This window comes from Chamaea fasciata, unplaced genomic scaffold (genome assembly GCF_029207755.1).
Source record: "Chamaea fasciata isolate MVZ Bird 193981 ecotype frontalis unplaced genomic scaffold, bChaFas1.0.hap1 SCAF_11, whole genome shotgun sequence".
NCBI classification, from domain to species: domain Eukaryota; kingdom Metazoa; phylum Chordata; class Aves; order Passeriformes; family Sylviidae; genus Chamaea; species Chamaea fasciata.
In genome coordinates this window covers 5,769,083-5,785,484 of record NW_027094096.1, presented here as the reverse complement: position 1 = coordinate 5,785,484, position 16,402 = coordinate 5,769,083, and the positions used below count along the sequence as shown (strand labels likewise).

At 59.1% G+C, this 16,402-nt stretch overlaps 3 protein-coding genes and 1 non-coding gene across 6 annotated transcripts; 2 read left to right on the top strand and 2 right to left on the bottom strand.

The window, feature by feature from the left end:
- Positions 1 to 261: 261 nt before the first annotated feature.
- SCLY (selenocysteine lyase) lies at positions 262 to 5,027 on the bottom strand. Of its 3 annotated transcripts, none has more exons than XM_066194134.1 (13): positions 4,827 to 5,027; positions 4,643 to 4,755; positions 4,464 to 4,564; positions 4,172 to 4,328; positions 3,762 to 3,889; positions 3,490 to 3,654; positions 3,052 to 3,158; positions 2,678 to 2,714; positions 2,282 to 2,365; positions 2,029 to 2,131; positions 1,772 to 1,847; positions 937 to 1,127; positions 329 to 416 (listed from the first exon to the last, which is right to left on the bottom strand). In XM_066194134.1, the coding sequence occupies exons 1-12, from the start codon at positions 4,874 to 4,876 to the stop codon at positions 968 to 970; spliced, it is 1,281 nt and encodes a 426-aa protein (XP_066050231.1). In that variant the 5' UTR covers positions 4,877 to 5,027; the 3' UTR covers positions 329 to 416; positions 937 to 967. The 3 variants fall into 3 exon arrangements, with proteins under 3 accessions (XP_066050233.1, XP_066050231.1, XP_066050232.1); XM_066194135.1 differs by having other exon boundaries at positions 333 to 416; positions 928 to 1,127; XM_066194136.1 differs by lacking the exons at positions 937 to 1,127; positions 1,772 to 1,847 and having other exon boundaries at positions 262 to 416.
- A 521-nt stretch (positions 5,028 to 5,548) lies between these two features.
- On the top strand, positions 5,549 to 9,812 carry LOC136295511 (uncharacterized). The gene is made up of 2 exons (XM_066194133.1): positions 5,549 to 5,675; positions 6,336 to 9,812. Exon 2 carries the CDS (start codon positions 6,369 to 6,371, stop codon positions 7,215 to 7,217), a length of 849 nt encoding a protein of 282 aa, XP_066050230.1. The 5' UTR covers positions 5,549 to 5,675; positions 6,336 to 6,368; the 3' UTR covers positions 7,218 to 9,812.
- A 2,602-nt stretch (positions 9,813 to 12,414) lies between these two features.
- AIRE (autoimmune regulator) lies at positions 12,415 to 16,053 on the top strand. The gene is made up of 12 exons (XM_066194130.1): positions 12,415 to 12,869; positions 12,947 to 13,121; positions 13,225 to 13,377; positions 13,478 to 13,549; positions 13,654 to 13,767; positions 13,881 to 13,993; positions 14,159 to 14,236; positions 14,516 to 14,631; positions 14,702 to 14,911; positions 15,001 to 15,097; positions 15,346 to 15,414; positions 15,584 to 16,053. The coding sequence occupies exons 1-12, from the start codon at positions 12,729 to 12,731 to the stop codon at positions 15,662 to 15,664; spliced, it is 1,419 nt and encodes a 472-aa protein (XP_066050227.1). The 5' UTR covers positions 12,415 to 12,728; the 3' UTR covers positions 15,665 to 16,053.
- Positions 16,054 to 16,066: 13 nt separating this feature from the next.
- Positions 16,067 to 16,185, bottom strand: LOC136295578 (5S ribosomal RNA). The gene has a single exon (XR_010722702.1). It is a non-coding gene; the product is annotated as a 5S ribosomal RNA (ribosomal RNA).
- Positions 16,186 to 16,402: the final 217 nt, after the last annotated feature.

The following is a 16,402-nucleotide window of genomic DNA, read 5'->3' as shown; positions in this document are numbered from 1 at the left end:
TGTAAAGAGAGAGGCCAGCATCTGTGTCCATGGGCTCTGCGCCAACCAGGCCCTGCAGGCACCTCCCACTCCAGCTGCCTGTGCCTCTATTGCAACATGAGTGTTTTCTGAGGGAAAAGCCATCACTCAGATGGCTCCAACCAGTCCAGCTTCCCCCACAGAAAATACATTTCATTTGTGAAAAGAAGCAGCAATTACTTTTATTCCTATGAATACCCAGGGAATCAAGTTCCCTGACATCAGCCAGCCCAGCTGGAAATGCTCCTGATCCGTGTGACACTTGTGTCCTCCAGTGTTGGTGATGCCAGAGACGCCCTGGGCCACGCAGGGTTCCCTCAGGTGCTGGCACCGTCACAGCTGCCCCAACAACTGTTCCATTGAAGAGCAGGTGGAGCTGGCAACAGGAGCTCTGCTCCCTGTAGGAAGGACAGAAGAAAAGGGGAGCAGGTAAAGCAAAGAAGTGCTGGGAAAGCTCTGCCCAGCCACTAATCCCTTTGACAGCTTAGGGCAGAGTAGTTCCCAGCCCAGAATCCTGCTGTGCTTCTATCAACTCCTCATTTCACTCTGGGGCAGATGGTCTTTCCTCCTCTGGCTGCTCCGGCAGCAGGAAAGCTTCCCTCATGGAAAGCAACCAGGCCATGAGGCTCTTCCCTCCCTGGCTTCCACACCTGTTCCTCTGTAGTGACTCGAGCTCTGAGGCTCAGCTGTGCCAACACATGCATGTGCAGGCACCCAGCTGCGAACATCTGGCAAGTCAGGGGCCCTGGACAGCAGGACTCCCCAAAAGCCTCCACTGTGCAGCAGGGCTGAGTCCTGGGCAAGACCTGCAGCTGTCCCAGCCCAAAAGCAGCCAAGCCCCCTCCTCAGAACCTCCCCTGCCACCCCTGAGCCCAGGCTGGCACAGGCAGCTCGCACCCAGGGGCCCACCCCAAGAACCTGAGCGGTGTCCAGGGAGCAGTTCAGGGGTCTATGGGACCTGGTCCCGCTCCAGCCGCTCCACAGCCTGCACGAGGTCCTGCACAGCCCTGTCCACATCAGCCCGTGTGGTGCCACGCCCCACACTCAGCCGCAGCGCGTTCTGTGCCGCCTCTGGGGAAATCCCGCAGCTCAGCAGCACGGGGGAGGGCCTGGAACAAAGCCAGGAGCAGGAGGTTGGACTGCAGGGCAGAGGAAGCCCCACACATCGGCAGGGAGCCTCACCGAGCCTCAGGAGGAACCACACCTGCAGATACGCTCCAGGGCACCTGTCCCCTGCACAGCCCCCCGTTTGCTTTCCAGGGGCACCCAATCCCACTGGTCTTGCTGCCCTCTGGGGGATCTGGCTCTTCTAAGAAGAACCTGTTCCGTGTCCCTGTGGGTTGGCAGCTCTGCCACATCCACAGGGCATTGCTCTAGACCAGGACAGAAGCACCCACTGTCCCCATATCACCTAAAGGAGCCATCGGGAGACCCAAGCAGGGCTGGAGCAGGTGAGCCAGGCACACACAAGGCAGGCTCTCCTCTGGTAGTGCCAGGAGTTCAAAAGTCACCTGGATCACCAAAGCTGGGAGGGACAAAGTCCTTCCAAGCAGTAATCGAGTGCTCCAGCTGTGTCTCCTGCAAGAATCCCCTTCAGAGCCCTTCAGCCCCTCTGGAAAGCTCTGTACCTTCTTTGCTCCAGGTGATGCTGCCCAAGCCACTCACGGTCCCTTTCCCTATCCTGTTCCCATCCCTCCCAACCCCGCTGTCCTCTGGGAAGACACCCAGGGGCTGGAAAAAGCTGTCTGCTCACCGATCCCCCTTCTCAGAGTGGCAGGCAGCCCCGACGCTGGCGAGGAGCACCTTGCAGTGAGCCAGCACCCTTCGTCCTGCAGCACAAGCAACACAAGAACAGCTCTCCCAGTGCCAAGGCTCTCTGCAGGGGCTACTCCCGCCTCACCTCCCTGCCTGAGCCACGCCAAGCACCTGCCAGTCTCAGCCACAGGTGCTGTGAGGGGCAGGTGCTTGGCTCTGTGTAACCATCACAGGACAGCAGTAGGATAAGAGTACCTTGAAGGCCTGGGCCCAGGATGGAGAAGTTACAGGTGTTGCAGAGTCGCTTGGAGCCCTTAAAGTGACTGTTGAAGCGAATCCTCTGCTTCCCAAAGGAGGCCTGGAGAAATCAGAGTGCTATGAACCTCTCTAGGTCTCCAAGCAGCTCTGTCCTTATGAGGGGATGGCAGGGCCAGAGGGATACACCCACCCTGTTCCAGGCCCCACACCCTGCAGCCTGCGACTGTGGGAAGGGACCAGATGTGCTCACCTCCAGCGTGGCCTCCAGGTAATCCCGGACATCCTGCATATGAGCCTCATAGGCCTCCCAGTTCTTGCTCACTAACTCTGCAGCCTGAAAACACACAGACAGGCTCCACCAGTGACCCTTGGACACTGTGAGCCCAGCCCGAAACAGCCTCTGCAGTGCCAGGTCCCCTGTGTCCCTCTCAGTGCGCTGTGCCATCTGAGCTGGGTGACTGGCAGGGCTGCAAACCTGCAGCAAACACCCCAAAGCACCTCCTTTGACTGGCACCAGAAAGCCCCACCACCTTTCCCAGTTCACCCTCCCTTCCACATCCCAAGTCTGTCCCTTCTGATGACCAGGGAGCACAAGTGGCTCTCTCTGCTGGGTCTGCACAACTCCCCCCTGACCATCCCAACTGACCTGGCCAAGGCCGGCAATCATCGGGGTGTTCTCAGTGCTGGAAGGGAACAGGGACCAGTGAGTTATTTCTCCAGACCAGAAACCCAACCTTGAGACACAGACATTCCCTCCTGGGACCCCTCATGGCTGGCAAGGGCTCCTGGACACCTCTCTGAGGCGGTTGAGAAGGAGGCAGGTCACCCTGGGGTCACACCCTTGGCAAAGCCTGAGCTCCAGGGAGTTTCTGTGCACAGATCCACTTCCCTGCCGTGCTGGGCTGCTCGCCCCAGGGCTGGCAGGTGACACAGCTGCCAGCTGAGCTCAGACAAGGGAGCCCATGTGGCTTGGCCACCAGCCAGAGGCCCAGCTCTCCAGGTAACCACCTGCCCCCTTACCCTGGCCGGAAGCTTCTCTCCTGTCCCCCTCCAAAGAGCATGGGGTGCAGCGGGGTGGCAGTGCCGGGGCTGCGGGTGTACAGTGCTCCGATCCGTGGGCCATGGAACTGTGGGGACAGCCACGGTGACCCTGGGGACACTGACAGCATCGACAGTGCTTCCTGCCCTCCTGCCCAAATCCGAGTGCCCCTCCAGTGCTGGCCCCTGCCATTGCACAGGCACAAGCTGCTGCGGAGCTGCTCCCCCTCCCCAGTCTCCTGCCCCACAGCCCAGACAGGTTTCACGGGAGCAAAGTCTATCTGCAGAGCACCACCCGGCAGGAGAACTTCAGCCACTGTGAGGTACCAAGCTGTGTGGGGCACCGAAAGACTCCCTGGAACCCCAGCAGAGATGTCGCACAGGGTGAACAGCAGCTGGGCCACACGAGCAGGGCCACACCTTGTGTCCCACGATGGTCAGGTAGTCCACACCCAGCTCCTGCACATCCACACGCCCCTTGCCAATCATCTGCGCTGCATCCGTGTGCACCAGGATCCTGGGCAGACCCTCCGCTGCTCGGCGCTGGTTGAGGGCACGGACGCGTTGGCTCAGCTCTGCGACGGGCTGGGGGCAGGGATGAGGGGCTGCAGCCCAGGGACCTGCTGCTCCCCTCCGCCAACGCCTCTTTGCGAGGGGATCTCCGCCCCGTCCCCCTCCCTGCTCACACTCACCATGAGGACCCCGGTCTCGTTATTGGCCAGCATGAGGGACACCAGGCAGGTGTTTGGCCGGACGGCGGCCAGGACATCGTCCACCTCTGCCTGCCCGCTCCATGGGGATACAGGCACAAAGGTGGTTTCTGCAGGCCAGGAGACAAGCCCTGAGGCTGGCTGGGTAGGCTGTGAGCGCCCAGGGCTGCCTGTGCCCCACTGGGCAGGGCAGGAGTGTGTGGGCAGTGGGAGCACAGGCAGAGAGCAGACACACCCAGCCCAGGGGAACGTGGGTAGCCACGGGAAAATGGTGCCCCTCTCCAGGGGGAGAAGGTGTAACATCACAGAGCATGCAGGATGCTGCCCTCCTCAAAAAACACCAGCAGAGACAAGGTCCCCATTCAAACCCCACTAGTGCCTGTGCCACTCACCTGCCAGGCCCTCCCTCCCCAACTGCTCCAGTGGCAGGCGGATGGAGTCGTGCTCTACAGTCGATGTCACGATGTGTGGTGTGCCCCGGCTGTCCTTTGTCCCACGCTGGCTCTCGTGGAAGTGCCTGCAGGCAGTGTGGATCACCATGTTGTTCGCCTGAAGAAAGGAAGGAGGGAAAATGGAGGCTCAGAAGGAGAACAGCCCCTTCATCCCCACCCTCCTCACTGCTGCTTGCTGGAGAGGGGGCGGTGGGCAGGGATTCCCAGGAACGGAGGTTTCCCTTGCTCCCACCTCTGTGCCCCCCGAGGTGAAGACAATGTCCTCAGGGTGGCCTCCAAGCATCCTCGCCAGGCTCTCCCGTGCGCTGCTGATGAGCTCCTTCGCCTTCCTGCCTGCAGGACCAGACCCAGCAGCTCCCGCGGGCTCCTGTCACCACAGGACCCCGCCCGAGGTCCCATTCTGGTTCCTACCTGCGGGGTGGGAGCTGCTGGGGTTGCCCCAGGCCTGGCACATGGCATCCCACACAGCCTGGGCCACCTCGGGGGCCAGCGGGGTGGTGGCATTGTAGTCCAGGTAGACCCTCCTGTAGGGGCAGGGGCAGATAAGGGGTGCTGGGGGGCACTGGAGGGAGCAGGGGGCAGGGCAGGGCCTCACCCCTCCAATGAGTCACACTGTGCCTCCGCCGGCTCTGTCCCCGCGCCCATCACTGCTGTCACCGCCACTGTCACCGTCCCGCTGCCGTCACCAACCTGGCATCGTGGGTTACAGGAATGGGGCTGCCCATGGGGGACCAGGCACCTGCCCTGTCTGGGGCACCACAACCACCCATCGTCCTCCCGCCTGCCCCACAGCCACGGCCCCACCAATCACCTCCCTGCTGCCTGCCCCACAGCCACGGCCCCACCAATCACCTCCCTGCTGCCTGCCCCACAGCCACGGCCCCACCAATCACCTCCCTGCTGCCTGCCCCACAGCCACGGCCCCACCAATCACCTCCCTGCTGCCTGCCCCACAGCCACGGCCCCACCAATCACCTCCCTGCTACCTGCCCCATAGCCATGGCACCCACCAATCAGCTCACTGGCCGCTGCCCCCCTCACAGCCCTGACCAATCAGCTTCCCCGCAGTTAAAGCCCCCCCCGCCGGTCACCCCGCTCCCCCGGCCGCGCCGCCCAATCCGCTGCCGCCATCCCCATTGGCGGGGCCCCGCGAGCGCACAGGGCTCCCGTTGGTCCCGGCGGGCGGCGCGCGCTCCCCCCTGCCCCTTTCCGGCCCCCGTCGCGGCGGGTGTCACTCACGCGCCGCTCGCGCGCGGCCCGAGGCGGAATGGGCGTGGCCGCGAGGCGGTGCGCTTCCGGCGCGCGGGGGTGGGCGGTACTTCCGGGACGGACGCAAGGCCGGGGAGCGGCGGCGCTTCCCTTCGCCAAGATGGCGGCGGCACCGTCGGTGCGGTTCCCGTGCCGCGCCCCGCGCAGGCTCGGCGCTGCGCTCCGCGCGATGGCGGTGAGCGCCGGGCGGGGGGCGCCGGGGCGAACAGCGACGACCTCCGCGCGGGGCTCGGGCGGGCGGCGCCCGGGGCCCGCCGCGCCGTGACTCAGCGCCGCACGGCGGAGGCGGCCCCGCGTGCCGCGGCCGGCGCGGGGCCCAGGCGGCGGGAGCCGCCGGGGGATGCGCCCAAGGCGGCCGCGCCTCGTGGCTCCGTGCCCCGGGCGGGCCGCGGCGGAGCGGGCCGTGCCCCGGGCCGCGCTCCGGGCCGGGGGGGCGAGCGGGCGGCTCGGGCGCTGCCGCGGGCAGGGCACGGCCGGGCCGGGGCCAGGCGGGCGGAGCCGCGGGCAGGGCACGGCCGGGCCGGCGCTGCGCCCGCGCCGCGGCCCCGGCGTGCGTGCCTCGCTGTAATTGATAAGGCGAATTGCAAAACTCAATTAAAGCCGAATTCCCGCACGCAGACGCGCCGTATTAGGCTCTGGGAGCCGCTCCGAGGAGCGATAGGCTCGCGGAGCAGGGGCTGGGATGGGCCGGGCTAGCGCAGCCGTCCAACAGCGGCGGAGCGCCGCAAAGCCCCGCGTCCCATTGGCCTCAGCGCGGCTTACATCGGCTTGTTTCTGCTGCGTGGAAAAAACTGCCTCGTTTGACACGCTCGTCTCTTTTCCTCCTGTCTTCCAGGTTATGTTGTAACCACAGAACTACCGAGCAGTGATGGAATCACTGGACACTGAGGTGAGGGCACGGAAGACCCTGGGGACTGTGGAATACGTGGAGTCTTCGGGCTTCGCGCAGGGGGTGCTGCCCACCAAGAAGGATGTGGTGCAGAACATGCTGTACCTGCTGCAGCCCAAGAGGGCCGGCCAGGCCCAGCGCTCCAAGGAGGACGCGGCCCAGCTGCTCGCAGAGCACCTGCAGGAGCACTGGCTGGTCTGCAACCTGCACACCATCGCCACACAGAACATAAAGAAACTCATCCTCAAAATGTATGAGGAGTTCACCCGATTGTACCAGACCAGGAAGCAGAGACAGAACCAGGCTTTTTCCGAGCGAGCCGACAGATTCAATGAGAGTTCAGAGAAGCTCTTCGACGTGTTTTGTACAGACACACAGATGAGGGATAAACTGGAGGAGTACAGTGGCATAAAAATGACCAGCATCGAGTGGAAGTTTCTGGAAGATCAGAGGAACGAGAGAAAAATGTACTACGAAGATTTCACAGAGAAGCAGGAGCTGAAGATGATGGAGAGAAGGCAGAAGATACAGTGTCTGGAGCACTTCAGGAAGCTTGCCAGGGAAGAGAAGGAGGGCAACAAGGCGAAGGAGATGAAGTACAAGGGCGGGGAGCAGTCGGATGAGGGCACAAGCGTGGAGGAGCTGTACCCTGCCGAGGAGGAGAACGGCGGCGCCCCGGCCTTCTCGCTGCGGGGCCGGCGGAAGCGCCGCTGCACCGCCGCCGCCGCTGGCACTGACCTGCCCCTGGAGGGCGAGCACATACGGATGAGCATCCGCAGGGTCAGGCCTGGCTTCTACGAGACTGTGGAGAAGGTGAAAAACTGCTAGCGCCCGCCGCGGAGAGCGGGCAGAGCTGCTGGAGTACAAGGTGGCAATGCACACGTTAGGCAAGTTTGAAATCCCACCATCCATTGGAAGTGATTGTTGTAGAACCTCAAGCCAGAGCACAGGAGCATGCTGCCTCCAGGGAAGAGGGCTGGGATGATGACTATGGCAGCAAGGACTAAACCACATGGATTTGGAAGGATGAGCTGTCAGCAGGCAGCGATGCCAAGGCTCAAACGCAGCGGATGATCCAAGGTTACGTAGCACATAAGCCTCTTCTTCCAAGGTCCTGTCTGCATCCGTGGGGTTTGGAAGTCTCTCAACATTTCTGAGCCAGTGGTGGCCTAACAGCACGAATCAGGACTCGGATTTACCGCAGGGTGATAACTTGGACTTGTTGCTAACAGAAAATCCGTGTGCTGAAGAGCCCTGGCTGCAGTGGGGTGAAAGGTGCTTGGCCTCTTCCTGCAGGAGCTGGCGTTTCTGCCAGGAAGGAAGTGGGTTTGCAGCGTGTGTCACCAGCCCCGGAGAGGCACGCTGTGCTTTTGGAAAGGGACTGCTCTCCTGCTTGAGGAGTGGGCTGAGAGCAGGAGACAGTGGAGTGCTTTGGCTGTTAAAGCATTGGTGATTCTGAATGTTTAATTCTAGATTCTATATTACCAACGTTTCCTTGATCAGGATAAACCTTCCCGTAACTGGATGAGTTTTATCATGAAGTCCCTAATCTAGGATCTGGGGTGTGAATCCTAAATGAAGTGGTAATGTTTTATCTTTGGGGGGAGGGGGTTAACATAGGAGAAAATGCAAATTGCATTATTTAGTTTTAAGATGAGAGTAATTTTATAAACAGTTATACTGCCTTTTTAGGACATAGGGAAGAAAAAGCCTTCCCAGGTGTAGCTGTGGTGTTCACAGCAGCAGGCACCCAGATCTGGGCTTGCTCTTCCACCCCCGAGGTGGTGTAGACGAGCGGGGGGAGATGGTAGTTTTCCACCCGGAGGTTGTTTATACAAAGCATGACCCTCTTGCCCACGTACATCCTGAGCAGTGACGTATCTGTGACTTTTTTAGTTAAGAGTTGCTTTACTGGTTTTTAAAGGTGAGAGACTTGAACTTCCAGTGAAACCCAGTGCTGGAGATCTCTCTGGTGAGATGCCCAAACCTTGCCAGACCACAAAAAATGGAAATGGAAAACCCCCAAGTCTCTTATTTGTCCACAAAAGATCTGTGGTAGAAAGAGCGCAAACTTGCCTGGTTTTAAAATTTACCTTCCAGTGTGAATGTTGGTTTCCCCACTCCAGTATCTCAGCTTTTCCCTGTTTCCTCTCCGTCCTGCACATCATTTACTGACGTTAACTCGTGCTCTTTCATTCTTTGGCTTTTGCTCCCTTTAACAATAAATGCATGTACGAATAATTTTGACAGTTCATTTACTTTTGATTAATCAGTCCTCGGACTGCTTTGAAGTCCTATGCCAAAGGAGGAATGAAACGCAGAGCAGCTGCTGGTCCCCTGGTACATGGTGGCCCCGGCAGGTTCCAGCCTTGGTCACCTGGCACGGATCTGTCTGGCTGTGAGCTGTGTGTCCCTCCTCAGGGACCCTGCTCCTTAGTGCCAGGCTCCTTGCTCTGTGTCTCTGACAAGCTCTTCATGGTAAGTTGCTCCAAAGTATTTAGTGCCCGCTGCGTGCTCTGCACCACTCGTAGTTTTACAGGTTTGGTAGCAGCACCCTTGAGCCTCTGCTGCCGGAGACTTTGCAGCCTCCCTCCATCTCCTCTCTGACATGCTTCACTGACCTCCCCATGCAAATTATGTCACGTTTAAACTATTTGCCTTCCAGCCCGGAGGTGCTGGAGTGAGCCTCTCACTGGGTCTCTACACCAGCAGCTCTGTTTCAGCAGGGAATATAGCCAAGCTCGGACCTCGCCAAAGTAGAAGATTTCTAATAACTGCTGTAAGCCCCCTTTTTATTACAGATATAGCTGACAGTATAAATGCTTGTGTGTAAAGCAAATCCATCGGGGTTGGCTTGGATATGGAACACAGCTGTATAGTGCTTTATGATTTTCAGGGATTCAGGGAATTTAAGGTTGTCAAATTTGACTTCCTGTCTACCACAGGGAATTGTATTTCATTCAGAAGCCCCACACTCAGCCTGCTGGTCTCAGTTGAACTGACGTGTCTGACAGAAAGTCAAGCTGCAGGTGTCAGCAGTCTGCTGTCTTCCTTGTTACCTACTTAGTGATTAGTCACCTTCACTATTTCAAAAAGAGACGAAAAAAAATGCGACCAGCCTCTAGGCTGTGATTCTTTTCATGACATCCTGTACAGGCTGAGCAGAGTTTATCACATTGAAATCATATTTGGGTTTTTTAACTCGGTTTGACTGTGGATAGAGCCAAAGCCTGGCTCTGTTTCTGCTACAACAGGGGGAAAATTTCTAAATCATGTATTCTGGTATTCTGATTACTCTTCTTTGGGACCATGGTGCCTTTTTAATCAGGACAGTAAATCTTGTCCCAGGATTCTGTACTTTTGTACGTTAACAGTTGTTGACTTTCCTTTTTGGTGTGTCCCAAATAAATTAATATAACATACCTCTGGGCTTTTGTTTCTTCTTTCTAAAGGGGGAGGAAAGAGCAAACTGAAGCTAAAGTAAATCTTCTCTGCTTCAGCTCTCCTTCCCAGGCCCCTGCAGGAGCAGCTGGGAAGCATGCAGGTGGAGCTGCTCCCGTCCAGACTGTGTGGGGTGGTGGTAGGGAAGCTGCAAGAAATGGGAATCTGGCACAGGGGCCCACATAGAGCCCTTTTTTCCAAAGATGCTGGAGCCCGAAGCAGCTGAAGGTAAGGGGAGAGGAATAAAATCTCTGCACATGGTGGCAGTGTTTCATGGGGACTCTCAGTGTGCCTCAGGCGTGGTGGGATTGACATCAGAGACAAAGGCAGGGACTCCCTGCCTTCCTGGTGTGATCCCATGAATGTGTGTTCCACTACTGCCTGTTGTCTCCTGACTGTGGTTCGGGGATGTTGTTTGAGATGAGTGAGGGGCAGTTGTGTCCAAGAGAGACACAGCGATGGTTTGCACCACACGACTTCAGCAAGGAAGGGAAATTAGAAAGGAGGAAATACTGGAAGGGGCGTGTTTGCATCAACAGCTTTTGCAGGAGGGAATCAAGGTGCATCCCAGGGGCTACAAATACTTCTGCTGGATGCTGAGTCACTGGTTTTACTGGATATTTGCAGAGAAACATTGTCAACCTTCGCCCCTTGAGTCCTTCTGGTTTCTGCAGGGAGAGCAGTAGAAAGGAGAGGGCATCCTGAAAGCCCTGCACGCCAGCCTGGGGCCCTGCCAGCCCCCGGGAAAGCTGCCTTTTTGCAGCCCTTAGTAGTTCCTTAGAGCTGCCCAGGCCGGCCGTGAGTGAGGTGGTACAGAAACACCTGCCTGATTTCCCAGCATGGATGTGCCTCTTCACATGGCCACTGCTCTGCCTCCCACCCCTTTCAGAAAGGGGAAGGAACAGAAAAAAAAACCAACCCAAAATGCAAATCGTGGCACTACTGAGTGGGTTGGATGTGGAAAACAACGTCTGTGACTCAGCACAGAAAGAGTCACAGAGTTGGAATTTAAAACAAGTCCAAGCCCAGCACTGTGAGCATATGGCTCATGGAGTGTTGGGCAGTGCCTCCCCACGAGGCAGCTGGGTGGGCAGGGGGAAGTGCCAGAGCCTTGTCCTAGACCAGCTGTGCCAGACAACTCAACACAAGGTGACAGTGACAAATTGTAGCACTGCAGATGGGATACTGGAGCAGACTTGTGAGGCTGTGTCACAACTGTGCCTGTGCTCAGCACCTGTGGCCAGGCTTGGGCAGAGCTCCAGGAGGGGAGATGAGTCTCCTGTGTCACCTGACATTCACGCTTTTTCCCCTGGGAGGGATGCATGGCACAGGTGGTGGTGCAGCTGTCCCCACCCTGAGAGCAGGGCTGGGCACAGAAATCCTGGTGTGGGGCACAGGAACCCAGCACAACACCTGCCCAACCCCCATCCTCTGGCTCCCACTGCCTCCATAGGAAAAATCCCCCTGAATGCTGACAGGAGCTGCAGGGCGAGCCTTTCCATGGGCAACCACGTTAATTTATTAACCAGATTTATTAACACGTGCAAGGGTATTTCCTGCTCTCACCATGGGTGTTGTCTTGTTATTCTTCCCGAGTTTCTTGACAGCAGATGCTTCCTCCCGACACAGCTTTGGAGCCAGCAGATATTGCTCCAGTCTTTTAAGGCACAGCAATGGCAGTTCCTCCCTGTATCCCCTTGTGCTGCCCAGCAACATCCCCTCTTGCTCCGTGCTCTGGTCTTGCTCAGGTCGGAGTTTACCCCTGGGGACAGCACCCCTGGCAGAGCCTGCTGGGCAGCTCAGACACACCTCCAGAGGGAGGGAGGCTAGGAATTGATCCTGGGGAAATCCAAACGTCTGGGAGTTGGGGTAGGAGCTGTTGAGCTTTCTCTTTTCCAGCTGCCTGGTACAGAGCAGCCAGGCCCCCAGACTTTTCTGTGCCAGATGCTTTCAAGGAGCCAGCTTCCCCCTGGCTCCAAGCTTTTTTCAGCTACATATGCTCAGTTTTGGAAAGTGGGTATTGACAGAGCTGTGGGCTGCACCTGCCCAGATATTCCCTAGGCAGAGTTGTGACACTGCCATGGCTCTGGCAAGAAGTTTGCCTGTTCATCATCCTCAATTGTACTCCTACAAACCTTTTGTGGAGTCTGTGTGTCAGTGCTTCCTACTGCCCCACAGAAGCTGCCTGCAACTTCAGGAGACCAGTTTGCTTAATTGGCCCAGTCTCCAGCAGCATTTTATGCCCTTTTGCAGGCCAACGTGCACCAAAATCACTCACATCTTGGCTCCTCTGTCTCTGGAATGCATTCGTTATGCAAGCACCCAGACAGTTCCTCCTGCAGTAACCCTGTGTTTCTATCTTGAGACATACCACATTGTCCATGAGAGATGCTGGGAAGGGAAGTGGGGAGTGTGGGGGGAGGATGCACTCAGAGGCACCCACACCCCGACTCTTTTGTTGCTGTCACAGCCCCAGCTGTTGGGCTCTTACTTCCCACGTGCTCCTGCAGCTGAGTTTCTGGATGAGCGAAGTAGGTCCTGCGGAAAGTCCAGAAATTTTGGGAGACGCCTGGGTGACCACAGATATGAGAGAAGTGGGAGGCTCTGGGCAGGACCCCACTGACTCCCTCTCCCTGGTCACCCCGGGTTGGTTCCCGCGGGTTGGGTATCCTCCACAGCGGCACAGCCGAGCCCACGCTGGCCGGCCGCTGCAGCCCGGAGCTGGGGAGGTGCCTGACCTCAAGCCCGGGGCTGGGGCGCGGGGACAAGGGTTCAGGTTACGGCTTCGTCCAGAAATGAGTCGGGCTGCGGGAGTCCAGTGAGGTTTCCGGTGCCGCGGCCAAGGGGTATTAAAGGGGAGCGTGCGGGCGGCTGCGGGCTCCGGCAGCGTCCCCGGGCATGGCGGGGCCGGGCAGCGACGGGGACCTGCGGCGCCTGCTGAAGCTGCACCGCACCGAGATCGCCATGGCAGTGGACGACGTCTTCCCCCTGCTGCACGGCCTGGCTGACCACGATGTCGTCCCTGACCACATCTTCAAGGTGAGGGTGCGGGGCAGGACAGGACGGTCATGCCGTGGGGGCTGGGGCCCGAGGGCAGCCCGTGCCGTGCCTGGCAGGAGACGCTGAGCCGGACGGAGCGGGAGGGCTCCCACCGCGCCTTCCACGCGCTGCTCACCTGGCTGCTGGGCCGCGACGCTGCCGCCGTCCGCGACTTCTGGGCCGTCCTCTTCAAGGACTACAATCTGGAGCGGTACTCGCGGCTCCGGCCTCTCCGCGGCGCCTTCCCCAGAGGTAGTAAAGGGGTCAGGCGGGTCTGGCACCCCCGGGGGCTGACAGTGGGCAGGGCTGACACCCGGGGTGCTGGTGCCTGTCCCAGTCCCTGTTCTTCTTGCAGAGGTGGAGCTGGGGCGGCAGCGCCGCGGAAGGCGCCTCTCCCCGAGCCCCACAGCACCGGCCCCACACAGACCCCAAGGCAAGAGGAAAGCCCCTGAGGAGCGGGACAAGGCCCGGGCGGCACAGCTCGCTCCACGGCACAGCGGCAGTCCTGGTATGGCGACCCAGAGCAGGATGGAGACAGGGCAGGGTGCTGCCCCCGAGGTATGGTGGGGTGCTGTGCACCCTTGACACCCATCCTCACAATGCTGCAGGGCCCCTGGTGAAGGCAAAGACTGTGAAGAAGCCAGAGGGCACAGATACTCCCCGCACCTCTCGTGCCAGCGGTGAGTGCCAAAACCCCCAGGGCAGCTTCTGCCTGCGCTCCCTGTTTGCCCAGAGCCGTGGGCAGGGGGCTGCCCACCCCACTAAGCCGCTCCTCTGCCTGCAGCCCTCCAGGCAGTGGCTGCCTCGGTGCAGAGGGCAGTGGCCGTGGCGGGTGGTGAGGTGCCCGTCAGCCGTGGGGCCATCGAGGGCATCCTCATTAAACACGTGCTGGATCCAAGTAAGTACAGCCCAGCCACCTGCTGCCCAGTTTAGTCCCCAGATTCAGTAGCCACCCTCAGGCAGGGCGAGGTGGGGAAGGGAAGCTGGAGCTGCCTCTCGGCTCTCTTGCAGGCAGCTCCAAGACAGGAGGCAGAGCTGGGGACAAGCCATATACCCCAGCTGCCTGTGAGGAGCCAGAGGCCAGGGGCAGAAGCCACAGCCTGAAGCCCCCTGCCCAGCCCAAGGCACGCCAAAGTGTTCGGACACCCCCCTCATATGTTTTCACCCCCATCTTGTGCAGCTGCCAAGGCTGTGGTGGGGGTTGCTCCTGGATGGCATCATAGCCATGGCCCGGGGGTGACCCCAGTGCAAGCAGTGCCTCTCCAAACCCTTTCTTGTCTTGCCAACAGAACAGGGAACCCCAACTGCACCCCCAGGGCCAGCTGCCGGCAGCCACTGTGTACAGCCAGGACCCTGTGCCCCACCAGGTGAGCCCTGGATGTGACGCCTGGAGGAACTGTTGGGGTTCCCCTGGCATGTCCATTTGCCCTGGCCTTGAGAAGGAAACCCAGGGCTCAGCTACTGGGGATTCACCAGGTCATGACCCGCAAGACACAGGCAATTTTACCACCCTGAAAGGACTGGGGTGTTTGGTGCGGGGTGGGTGATGCAGGGGGAGAGGGCAAGGGGGATGACAGACCTTGCTACAGCCATGGCTTCAGCCTGTGAGGGTGGCAGTGACTCCCTGCCTAATTGCCTGGGGACAGGAGAACGAGGATGAGTGTGCAGCATGCGGTGATGGTGGTGAGCTCATCTGCTGTGACGGCTGCCCCAGGGCCTTTCACCTTGCCTGCCTGGTGCCCCCACTGCCCCATGTCCCCAGGTGAGTCCCAGGGCACACAGGGATGCCAGTGCCCCCTGCTGACCCTCACTGCTCTGCTCCCACTGTGCAGCGGGACATGGCGATGTGGCACCTGTGTGGAGAATGTGACTGAACCAGGCCAGCTGCTGGAGGCAGACTTGCCTGTGGAGAGACCCCCTGAGATCCTGGGGGAGGCAGCACGGGACACCCAGCCAAGTGGAGTTCAGGGGAGTATCTGCAACCGCTGCTGCACCCGGATCCCCACTCCCCAACACTGTCCTGCTCCCAGTGGGGACCCCAGGTGAGTCCCCCATCATGCTGCACATTCCAGCTTTAGTTCCTCCCTGGAGGGTTCTGCCCTGACTGTCTGTGTCACCCCTGATGGTGTAGGGGGCTGCTGCTGTGCACATCCTGCACCGGCACCCTGGACACAAGCGGCCTGGGCACCACCGCAGCAGCTGGAGACCAACTGCTTCCAGCAGCCAAGGTCAGTACAAGCAGTGCCAGGGTGGGACAGGAAGAGCAGAGCCGACGGGGAGCAGGAAGGTGGATGTGGGGCAGGGAGGGTGAGGGACGGGGCTGACACCACATGGAGGGGTGTTGGTAAAGCTGTACCGGGGAGCATGTGCTGGGCCCACGTCAGGTGAGGGCCAGAACATGGGGTAGCAACCCTGACCAAAAGGTGAGTGGGCTGAGGGCAACAAGGGAGCTGGCAGGATATGTCTCCATGCACAGGCAGAGGATGGAGCCCTTGGCAGTGACCCTCTGCTGAGCCGGGACGAGCTCGATGCTCTGCTAGGTGAGGTAAGACTAAGTGACACCAACAGGCAAATCCCATGAAAAAGGGACCATGTCTCTGGTGTGGCCCACAGGGTGACATGGGCCTCTGGATCAGGCAGCGTGTGCCTGAAGACCCCAGAGGGGAAGGATGTGGGATTGGAATAGAAAATAAACACAAGGGGCTGTCCCACAGAGCACCTGGGATGGGATCTTGCAGTGGGCATTCCAGACCATGGCACGGCCGATCTCAGAAACACATGGGCTCCTCGCCTAGAGCACAGAACAAGAAGCAGGCTCCACACCACAAGCCAAGAAAAGGAGCCTCTGAGATGAATGCAAAAAAACACCCACACAGATATTATGACAGCCCAAAAAACGTCACCGAATAAAACACTGACGACCAACATGACATCAAAAAATGACAAAGAAAGAAAAAACTGGCAGGTCCCAGACACTGCACAAAAGAGAGAAAATGTGCAGTGATAATGTGAGCAAAAACCATTAGACAGATAACAAAAACACGTGTTTTTAAATAAAGGCAATAAAAAAAGATGAGAAAACAATGCTTGATCTTAAAACAAAAGATAAAAAGATACACTCAGGAATTTAAACACCTCGTAGACAGGAAAGGAAGTGGACTGAGAAATCCTGAAAAGTGAACCACAGAGGCAAAAGAAGCCTACAGCACCCGGTATTCCCAGGCGGTCTCCCATCCAAGTACTAACCGGGCCCGACCCTGCTTAGCTTCCGAGATCAGACGAGATCGGGCGTTCTCAGGGTGGTATGGCCGTAGGCACCCCTCCAGCCCTGGCCGCCGCTCTCGAGCACCCAGCACCAGCCTCCCGCCCTGCCCCAAAACCGCTCCGCCACGCCGCAGGGCAACCGCGGCTCTCCATGCCAACGCCTCCACCTGTGGCCCCGCCAACACACACCTCACAAAGGCGCACCAGTAACCCAGGCCGCAGACGCTCGGCGCACGAAGCCTGCGTTCCCCCACGCCCCCCGGCCCCTG